Here is an 11,643-nt window from a genome sequence, read left to right as displayed (position 1 = left end):
CATGGTTTTTAGATTACCATCTCAACCTGTTTCTCCATATCTACAGCATGTTCCTACTGCAACTTTTATCCGGAATGGTTCTTAGAACCATCGACTGCTTCAACATTGCTTTTCAAATGAGGATTTTTGTGGTATTGTTAATATCCCCATTTTTCTAGAGGATAACTCCACTGTTTGGGTTTGGACTCCTACCCCTCTGGTAAATTCTCTACAAAACATGCTTATTCCTAGATCCATCAACATCAGATTATTCCTTTATCTCCATATCAAAAGATGTGTTTCAAATGCATTTGGAAATTGCCGATCCCCCCTAGATTCCAATTATTTATCTAGAGAATAGTCCATGACTTTATTCCTGTAAAGCAAAGGCTTTTTCTAAATGCCCAAGATCAACAGTGTTGCCTGTGTATAGGAGGAATTGAAACAATTAATAATTTATTTTTAATTGCTCATTTATTAAGTCTATTTTGTTCGTTGCACCTTGGAATATTAACTTGCAAAATATGTATCAAGGTTCTTGATTAAATTGTTTGAATGCTTTAATGTCATCTCTACCTGACCGTAATATGACTGTAGTAGCTATGAGTTGGTAATGCAATCACCTTATACTATATATGGTTTGCTCCATTAGGTTTCAATTAATTCCATTCTTATGAAAATTGATAATATTTTTCAATCAACCATCATTCCCATTCCTAGTCTCCTAACATTAATAAGCAAAACATGTCTATGAATGAAAGAAAGTTTCCTCTAACTGTGAACTCAAATGTTGATCTAATCATATTTGGTGCTATGCGTTCTTCTTATACCGGGTCCTTTGGTGCTATTTGTTTATTTCAATCCTTGTCTTGTCTTGGCATTGTAGGGGGGATTTCAAGGAACTTGGGATCAGTGGAGGAGGTAGAACTGAATGCTCTTTTGTAGGGAATCAAGCTAGCAGCCCAATTCTCAAAAGGACATATCCTATGGTGTCCTGTGTTTGGTTTGTTAGATATGCCTAAAAGGTTCTGCTGATGTCGGTCAAAAACTCTTTCAAGGCTTGAAGAGCATGAGAACTCAACGTTAGTGATAAAAAGTTCAAAATTGGCCTTCGATTTACAAAATATGGTGGAGAGAACTACAAGAAATCAAGTATATTAGTAGATCTTGAAGGAACCCCATCTACATGCATTAGACAACCGCCGTAACCAATGGTATCCAAAACAGGGGCAACCTGATATTGTCGGCACCCTAAAACGGCAACAAAAACCAAAGAAAAGAAAGAGAGGGAGATTGAGAGAGAACAACAAGGCCACCTTTACTAGTACAGATGAAAACCCCATTAAAAGGGAGAAGTCATCAAAGCTTGAAAACACCAAGGCCACCATTTTCACCGTTTGCCAATTTCTTCTCGGCAACCTGAGGAGATTGATGACACTCAAAAACGGAATAAAAATAGTTGCCAAACGTCGGTGGTCATGGATTTGATCTTACTTTGGCTAGATATCGTCAAAAGTGTTGCCGGAGACTTGACTGTTGTAGACACAAAGAGGCAGTGAGATTTGGCAATGGAGATACAGTCGAAAGGCTCAATATGCCTTTTTCCCTTGATTATCTCTTTCTCACCGGAGTTGCACCATTTCAGCGCGCCCCTGCATCCTTGATTTTGTGAATTGGCATCACACGGTTTCCCATCCTATCTCGAGGAACAATCACATGAAATTCCCATTTTCCCATCCCAGTCGAGAAAGCCAAACGTATCATTATGCTTTGACGCTACTAGTGTTGTCACAAAAACCAAATGTACCATTATGCTCTGACTACTAGTGTTATTCAACGGTTGCAGTCAAAGATATCCCTCCCATGTCTTGTCTCTGGCTTTTGTCTAAGACCAAGGATCTTTTGCGTCAATTTAGTTCTTTCTCCATGTGTCATGTATATAGGAACTTTAATATTTCGGCCTACAAGATGGCGCAAAGAGCCAAAACTTTATCCCAAGACTATTTTTATATGTCTAATTACCCATTGGGGGGATCCAGATGCATCGAACTTTATAGATATTTTGCTATTATAATACATTTTATTTATATATATATAAAAAAAACTACATATGTGCTTTTTTCAAGGATGAGAAAAGCTGGTTTTCACCGTATTGGAAACCAATCAGCGTATTGATAAAGCTGGTCTTCAAGGAGAAAAAAAGCATATGAGCTTCCATCTACAATGTGTCAATTCTTAATCAATGTGCTTCTATTGATTTAAATTCTATCACACAATCGTTGTGTGTGATTATCTCAATAGAGAGCGAATAACAAGGATTAAAGTATTAGTATCAGATAACTTGAATATGGATACAGATATAAAAACACAAAAACACGTGGATACAGACGAAAAAACATGAAAACACTTGAATACGCTAAGAAAATAGATATAGATTCCATAAATATGCTAATAGCATTAAGTTTATGTCAAAACAACCATAAATAATACATAAATACGTAGAAATTATATATTTAAATGATATATATATATATATATATATATATAACAAGACATATAAATATAATAATATAATTAATATATCAAGACAAATAAATATTATACAATTTTATTAATAAGGCATCAATCAAGAGTCCAAGACAAATATTATATAGGTTTCTACAAATTAATACATGCAAAAAGCCAATGTTACTTTAATATCTACTAAAATGTAAGGCATAAAACATATGCAACTATTATATTTGAATTATTATATCGTTTTTCTATTTTTCTATTTTATTTTTTAACATTAACAAAAAAATCAACTAAAATATTAATGCTTAATAGTTTGATAAATAATATTTATATTTTTGTTAACAATGAATATGTTATTATAAAATGTAAATTAAAATATCAATAAATAATTTATAAAAATATATAATCTTAACTTAAAATATATCAAACCTATTAAAATTTTGTAAATGCATATCATATGAAAATTCATAAATTTTAATTACTAAAATAATTTTCCATTATTAATACTTTATTTTTATAAAATTTTGAAGTTAAAAAATTATTTTTTATATAAAATGTAGATTAATGGATTTGATAGATTCAATTTATATTATATTTTCAAATACTTTGTAAACAATACTTTTATTTTTGTAAATAATAAATACATTGTTATTTAATGCAAATTAAAATATAAATTAACAATTTATAAAAAAATTAAGATACATACCATATGAAAATTTATAAAATTTAAGTATTAAAATAATTATTCTATTATGAATATTTTATTTGTATAAATTTGTGAAATTAAAATTCATTTTTCATATATATATGTGTGTGTGTGTGGATTTTATAAATTATTTTTTTCATTGATTTATAAAATACTAATTTTGAGTATTGTTCTTTTTAATTTATAGTTGAAGTTTTTGAAAATAAATGCATATTGTTTTTTATTTGCATGTAAACCTTAAATTTAATAACAATTATTTTATTACAGGTATTAACATATAATAACAAATGGCATTATGGTTAATGTACATGCACGCTTGGGCAATGGGCATTCATCAACTTGGGTTCAAGTCATGTTCCTCCCATTTTTTTATTATGAAATGCTGGTTGATATGCTTCTATATCGACGCGTATCGACTGATACTATACAATACGCGCCGATACGGTGGCATCTCAGACCCATACGCATGATTGGCAGGAGACACCTGCAATCGTATACCGTATCAATGCAATTCAATATTAGGCGTATCATATTGACATTTTAATCCTTGGCGAAGATATATAAACGTCACAAGGATTGCAACATGTTTTGTTGTCAAGAGGTTTTACCGTCTCACGAAACATCCTTGTTAGAGTCATGATCTACTTTCTCATATTCTTGAAATTTTTCATCAATTGGGTTTTATTTTGAAAATTTGAGTAATAATAGAGGGAAAATTCAACATTTCATAATTTTTTTTCCGTTAGTATTTAACGAAGATATCAATTGTGAAAAAAATTAAGGGCACTTTAAGACAATATGTAAATAATAAAGGCAGAGTGAATAAATTTCCTAAATCATAGGGGTACTTTAAGAAATTCTCCCTTTGTTTAATAGGCAAATTTCTCAAACTACCCCTAAGATTTAGAAAATTAACTTACTATACCCCTATTGTTTCTGACAATTGACTAAATCTTCCTTACCGTTAACATCCGTTAACGAATGATTAAAAAGACTATTTTGCCCATCATTCTTCTTTAAATTTCAAAATGAAACTTTTGACATCTTTCTCAGATTGTCAAGGCTTATCCCTATACTCAAATCTCTCTCAGAAAATTTTATTCGACTGATCAGTAGAAATATATATATATATATATATATATACAAAAAAAATGATGAATCAGAAGCAAAAACACAAATCAAATTAGGTATCTATTACCCAATTTGAGTTTGGGACCGTTTTCAGTCATTTTGGTTCGATTAGATGATGCATATAGGTAGGGTAGATTCGAGTCGGGCCGAGCCGAATACTTGGCTATTCAAGCTCGACTCACAGGAACAGTATCAAGCTTGAGCTCGATTCGATTTAGAGACTTGAGCTTGAGCTCATTTTGATTCATAGCTTACAAGTTCAAGCTCAGCTTAGTTCGAGCTCAACTAAAAGCCAAGTTAGTTTTGAAGAATAAAAATTATATGTATAAAATTATTTTTTTTCAGACAAATATTAAGAATTATAAAAATTATTTATTATATATATATGTATGTATATAATAAAAATTATTTATCTAACACTAGGCTCGCGAGCCTCACAAGTACGGGTGTAAATGGATTGAATTCAACTCGAATCAAACAATATCCGAATTTGAATCCAATTAGAAAATCTGGTATCCGAATTTGATTCGACATCCGACAGATATTGAAAATTAATATCCGAATTTGAATCCGATTAAATATTCAAAAATTCGAATATTCGATTTGAATTCGATTAATTAATTATTTTAGATAATTAATAAATATAAAAATAAATATTTTATTAATATAAAGTATATAAATATATAAATTATATAAAATATTATATATATTGTGTATAAGAATTAAATAATCGATCGAATTCGAATATTTATCGAATCGAATCAGATCATATCCGAATTCAAATCCGATTAACTATTCGATAAGAATAGGATATCTGAATTCGACCGATTATGTATTCGAATCATCCGAATTCGATTCGATTATGTCAAATATCAAATTCGAAATCGGATTTTCGAATACCGTTGACACCCTACTCACAAGCCGAGCTTCATTGGTAATCCATGCATTGACTCGCAGAGATTTTTTAAAGCTGGAAAACAACAAAAGCTTGTGATAACCTTACGAGCAGCTGAAGAATTAAACATCAAACAGATAACGGCTTCAAATCATTGAAGAACCAAAAAAAAAAATTGTCACGAAGGGAAAATTTTTCTGCAGCAGGAAAAGAAACTGCAGATAACGAGGGAGTGTAATTTTGTGTAACCATGCAGAAAGTGCTGGGATTAAATTGGCATTCTTATAAGGAAGCAATGGTGTTAAAACTGGCATGGTTATTTAATTTGATGGTTTCATATATCTTAAAATTCAGGAAACTAAAAATGAGGGATATAATGGGAGAATGGATGTTATGAACCATCAAGCATTAAATCTTTACAGGAGACCTTTTTTCTGGCCCCTTTTTATCATGTTCAGACGCCCATATCACATTTGGTCAGCAGGATCCAAGTAAAAAAATATGCACCCTTTGGCAACTGATACCTTTATCTCCTTGTTCATTTCTCATGAAAAATGTCAATTTCAAAACATTTTTTGTATTTCATTTCAAAACATTTTGACTCCAATACATGGGTGTTGATCTTTCTAAATTGGTTTGTAATACCAGATAGATGCATGAAAAAGCAGAAGTATCTCAGAATGTTACAACTCTTATGGGCGTGCACTTGAGATAAAAAATAACAAAAATGGGAGGCAATTAAAGAAAGGGGGAGAGGATAATAACATCACCTGCCAAAACATTTCAATACAGAAGATGTAATGGTTGAAGAAAGAAACTTCAGTCCAGAAGACCCACCAGGGAAGTAAGAGACAGCATAGTATATAAGCGCACTCACCTAAACAAAATTGAGCAACAATCAACCCCCATACTAGGTTAGGATATAACTAATATAGCTCTCACCACAGAAAAGGCCTAAGCACATACTTGAGAGGTAAAAATTAAAATAATTGATGAAGCCAATAATCAAGTATGAAATAGGGAAGAAATGGATAGGAAAAAGGAAAATGAAAGACTTTATGGACAGGTGGAGAAAAAGATGGTAACACAATACCATAGTTATAAATTGTATGGCCATGAACACTTTAATACCCATATATTCCCACTAACATGAAAATAACCATCATTAAACATTAAAAAGAAAAAAAGAAAAAAAAAAAAAACAGAACAGAATTGAAGGATATAAGATGGATTTAATACCTGTAACACAGAGAAGAGCACAGATAGAACGTAACTGTGAAGCACCATAGAAACATAGATGGTACCTACCATACTGCCAATGAATCCCAGTGTGAAGGGAAGCCTCTGGAGAAAAAGGGCCAGATATTACAATTGCAAATGAGATTAAATTGATACTTTTTTTTCAATAAGGGTAAAATACAAAAGATCTGCCCTGTACTTCGAGGGTAGTCACTGACACTCGGGTCCCCAAACTTTAATTTGCAACAGAGAGCTACCCTGTACTTCCAAATTCCAACACTCTGGTCCTGCCATTAGCATTCTGTCAGTTTTGAACTTTGATGACACCATTTTGCTCTCTCCTTTATTGCATCTCCAAAACCCAAGTTCTGAATATTTTCCATCTTCTTTCTTTTTTTTATTTTTCATTTTTTAAGAGAGACAAAAAACAGTTGAAAGATGTAGAGCATCCACATGAAGTTTAGAACTTGGGTTCTGGAATGCAATAAATGAGAGGGCAAAACGGTCTCAGAAAAGTTCAAAACTGATGGAATGCTAACAGCTGGAGCAGAGTGTTGGAATCTGAAAGTACAGGGTATTCTGTCGCAAATAAAAGTACAGGGACCTAAGTGTCACTACCTCCAAAAGTACAAGGTAGTTCTCTGTATTCTACCCTAAAAACAAACGACTGAGAGATGTTAAACATGCAAAAAGAACCCAACTAAGATACCTCCTTTGATGACATGTGGGAAAGCTGATTCTTTGGACCCTTGAGTACAAAGAATGACCCAATGATGAAAGCACAACCAAGGGTAAAGCAGATGGCAAATTTCTGAGGCATCAGCACCATGACCGGGAGAAACATGGTGAATGCAATGAAAATGAAGAACACTCCAGTTGCCAGCAGCAAGCCAAAGTACATAAGAGATTTTCCAGAAGGTACATTGCTAGTAGCAGACTGAAAGCTCCCAGGCAAATCTCTCACTCCTTTTGAAACCCTGTTAGTTCCAGAGAGGGAAAAATTAGTCTGCATTCACTTGACAACAATCAGATTTTCCAACAAATTAAATGAATATCCCACTCAGTGTTTTAAAAGCACAAAGCACAAAAAAAAAAAGTGCAAGGGGCATTTGCACCTGAGGCATGAGGTGCAAGGCACAAAAAAGCAAAAAATAAAAATAAAACTAAAAAATATACATAATATATTTATTGATTAAAAATATACATAAATTTTAAAATAAATGTTTAAAAAAAATCATTATCTCAAATTAAAATACATAAACACAACATGTAAAACATATTCAAAATGAAATTTTAAAATTGAAATCAAACATATAAAACATATTCAAGCATGTAAAACTCTCAATCTCTTTATTTTTTTTCCCAAATACGTTACTTCAAATAGCTAACATGACAAAGCAAAAAAAAAAAAAAAAGCTAATGTGATGTTAAGCATTTTGCTTTCCTGATTCTACAAGCCACCTTTGTACCAAGCCCCTTGAGGCAATCCCAAGCAAATCCATGTTAGGGTCTTAAGTTCTTAATCCCTACAAAAAAAGTATTTTAAAATTTTAATGCCTTTTAAAAATTTCTTTTATTAGGATGAATAAAAGAACAACATTAGCATATAGGGGGTTCTTAAAACTGCAGCGAGTGAGCGAAGCAAGTGAAATTTTCGAAAATGTGCAAATTTCAAAAAAGCACACCAGGCGCACACCTTTTGAAAATGCTACACTTTGGGGCCTAGGTGAGGCGAATACCATAAAATGCACCTCACCTCTGGAACCTAGGCACACCTTTTAAATCATCGGTCCCACTCATTTGAAATTTCAACTTCCAACACAGAAACAATCAAACTACACATGAGTTGGGTACACAAATCCTGTTCCAGGATTTTTTTTCTACCAAGTCAGGCCATGGGGATCAGAAAATATAGAAAGCCTATTGAAAGAAGTAAAAGGAAAAGGTGAAGAGGTCTTGGTTGAATAAAGAGAGGGAGGTGGAAGTTGATGAAACTCATGTTGTGCAGGGTGAGTTAGATCTGGAAGAGGTGGAGGTGAGGAAAATCCTAGGGTAATTCTACGTCAGGGGTGAGGAATTTGCAAGAAAAGTCTTTAGAAAAATTGAAGAAAATGGAGGACAATTTTCGAAGAAGAGAGGGACAACTGCAGGAGGGGATGAAATTCTATTTGATGTTAGTCTCTTTTCTGCTCTTTATTTTTTAGTTGTGGGAAGAGGCGTTTGAACTTTGAAGTGCAGGATGAGGTTGTGATTTTGATTTTAGAGAAGTTTGAGGGGTTTGTCATTGTAAGGGTGTTTTCAGGAGTTGCTTCTTATCCTTTTTCGGGGGTGATTTCTTATCACCTCTGTTGTACTTCTTTTTCTTCTTAATGATTTTTTCTTCTTTATTTATGCCAAAAAAATCCATCATTTCCAACGGTTATATTTTGAATAATGATAAAGATCAGTATATATCCCATGCCTTCCAAGAAAGTGCATCAAATCCCACTTTACTGAAGCCACTCAACAGCAGATTTTACACCATTATGGATAGGATCAAGCACTGTGATGATAGAAAGTTTCATGGAAATCACTGCTAGGGTGGCTTTGGGTGGAAACTGCATCCCCAAGAAAATTTGTTTGAGGGGAAAAATTATTTACTTAGAGACAATTCCAGAAGTGATTAAGACTGTGAGACCTTAATTTTCAGTGGGATACAATCTGGGAAACAAGCCTGGAGCAATCTGAAAACAATTTAGAAGTTCTTTGGAGACATAATGTTCATTGAGGAAAAGATCCAGGAAACAAACTGTGCGCAGGATACAAAGTGGATTAATTAGCAGAGTATTTTGATGTAGTTGCAGAGTAACGAAGAAAATTTTATCTGAAAAAACAAAACAGAGAACAACTAGTCAACTACATTGAATTTCTGGTATGTCATTTTATTGAAGCACATGATGAAATGGAACAAAATGGCATCATCTAGAGACACTTAGAACTTATGTTGAAACCACCCATCCATAAGCATGTTGAAAGTCTAGCAGAAATGCAGAACAACTAGAAAGCTGGTCTTACTTTTATTTATTGCTCTACACAATGTGATAAACATCATTACAATTTATAAGTTGACTCATTTTCTAAACCATGTAACATCATATTTTACATATCACATAAAAGTAGATACTTAAGATCACTTAGAAGCTTTATGGAAAGTCCTAACATTTTTTCCATCTTCAAATCCTGATCACCTTCTTCCTCTGATGGATGCAATTTACAATTTAGGGATTCACCAGTTATTGCCTAAGGAAGCAGGATTGGGATGCGCAAGATTAATTTAGAATAACTATCAATTATTCCGAATAACAATAACAAAAGAATTATTCATCAGTATAATGATATCAATAGTTTTTCAACTCCAACATTTTGCAGAATGATTGTAAACTCCAAATCCATTCCATCATGTCCATTTTTCCTTTCATATCTATGATCTACTGAACCATGTAATTAAATCTGAATTGTTAGATAGCTGACATTTTTTCTCAAAAAGGGTTTTTTTTCATTTAAAATTACCTTGGATTTAATTTTTCTTATATTATTTTCTCTTTCAATACATTGCAAAATATTAATCGTTTATGTTGCATTCTCTAGTCTTATTTCTTAAGGAATTGTTTGTGGGGGTTTTGTTTTTCAAGCAAAGGCTGCATTGGAATAAACTTCACACAGATGGTCTGAGAAAATACTATATAGGCTTGGCAAACAATTGACTTAGTGACTTTGCAATCAACCAAAATTCGGCCAAATTTTGGAAGGGGGAAACTGCTTCAAAGAAATCATCCTAAATAACTAAAATTATGACATTATGCTATATTGCCAATCAAAACACTTGGAACCAGATGGTTAAATTGATGAGCCATGAACCAGCCAGCTTCAAAGCATCAAGATTCTATTCAGTTTTAAGAAAATGGATCAAGAAACAATCATAACAATGACACTAACATGCACAAGCATAGTCTTTAATTCACTTCGGACCAGATGATCACACCAAAAATGCAACCCAATAAGCTTCCAAAATACAAATAGAAGAAAATGCAAGCCAATGCCTTCACGCCACGTTCGATCGTCAATGGCAATGCTGCATAATAGTCCGAGCCCGGAAGAGGATCCTGTTCTTGTTTGTATGATACGACTGATTTGTTTCCGACCAGAGAGAGGTGGAGGAACAATTGAACATAAATAAATTGTAGAAATGATTATTAACAATATGAGAAATTACGTTAACCGGCCGACTCTAAACAAGACGGAGAATTTACAATTTAGCCCGTCTTTGGGTGGTTTGTTAATTAATTAGGTTGTGTTTGGTTTCGTTTGAAATGCTACTACATCGGCACCATATAGGCATTAGTATTTATTGCATATGAACCAAAATAAAATAATTTATTAAATAAAATGGTAAAAAATTGAAACGTTTTGATTTTTGTGCAAATATTTAGAGAAATGTCAAATTCCTATTTCCCCTAGTGTTCCAGTGTTTCTTGAAACCAAATATTTATTAATATGAGGTAAAGAGTAAAAAACGTTAAAAGTAAAATCCAATCAAACAACAAAAATAGAAAATGTTTAAAGTAAAAAAGTATAAATAAACTTATAAATATTTAAATGAAACAATACAAATAAATGGCCTATAACCGTAAACACCCACGGAACTAAATACATACTAATTGTTAAAATAATGCTTATTCACCGGTATTTGGTAAAAATGTGCTTCCTTCAAAGGGGAATAGCATGGGTATTTTAAAAATTACTGACGGACCAAGATGGGTAAGAAAGCATTAAGTTATTAAGAATTAAGCACTTTTTTGGTGTTTATTCAAAAGGGCTTATTCTCACTTATCAGTTTATTCCAATAAATGCTTAAAAATAGGCTTATTTTCATAAATAAGCACTTATTTATCAAACACCATGCTTATTAGTTTTATAAAACACAGTTTTCCAGAGGTACTTCCAAAAAAAGCAATTTCATAGTAGTATGCAAAAAAAAATTAAAAAGTTCAAGTAATGACATATTATTCACAGTAATATGCAAAATAAATAAAAAAAAGTAAAGGCGTTCACAATAATATGCAAAAAAATTAAAAAAAATACCAAACAATTCATATAAAACTTTGCACAGATCTGGTTTCAGACGAAAAAATAGCAAAAA

The 11,643-nt window shown here is 32.4% G+C and overlaps 1 protein-coding gene and 1 long non-coding RNA gene across 2 annotated transcripts; both read right to left on the bottom strand.

The window, feature by feature from the left end:
• Positions 1–1,273: 1,273 nt before the first annotated feature.
• On the bottom strand, positions 1,274–2,876 carry LOC148874872 (uncharacterized). The gene is made up of 2 exons (XR_016105603.1): positions 1,474–2,876; positions 1,274–1,398 (listed from the first exon to the last, which is right to left on the bottom strand). It is a non-coding gene; the product is annotated as an uncharacterized LOC148874872 (long non-coding RNA).
• A 2,858-nt stretch (positions 2,877–5,734) lies between these two features.
• Positions 5,735–9,743, bottom strand: LOC148874871 (protein transport protein SFT2-like). The gene is made up of 3 exons (XM_088966259.1): positions 7,174–9,743; positions 6,465–6,569; positions 5,735–6,102 (listed from the first exon to the last, which is right to left on the bottom strand). The coding sequence occupies exons 1-3, from the start codon at positions 7,474–7,476 to the stop codon at positions 5,992–5,994; spliced, it is 519 nt and encodes a 172-aa protein (XP_088822385.1). The 5' UTR covers positions 7,477–9,743; the 3' UTR covers positions 5,735–5,991.
• Positions 9,744–11,643: the final 1,900 nt, after the last annotated feature.

The sequence above is a fragment of the Nelumbo lutea genome, chromosome 1, assembly GCF_056320005.1.
Source record: "Nelumbo lutea isolate HS-2025 chromosome 1, American lotus-T2T, whole genome shotgun sequence".
Taxonomy (NCBI): Eukaryota; Viridiplantae; Streptophyta; class Magnoliopsida; order Proteales; family Nelumbonaceae; genus Nelumbo; species Nelumbo lutea.
Note: the sequence above shows the minus strand (reverse complement) of the source record. Positions and strands in the feature narration are given on the sequence as shown.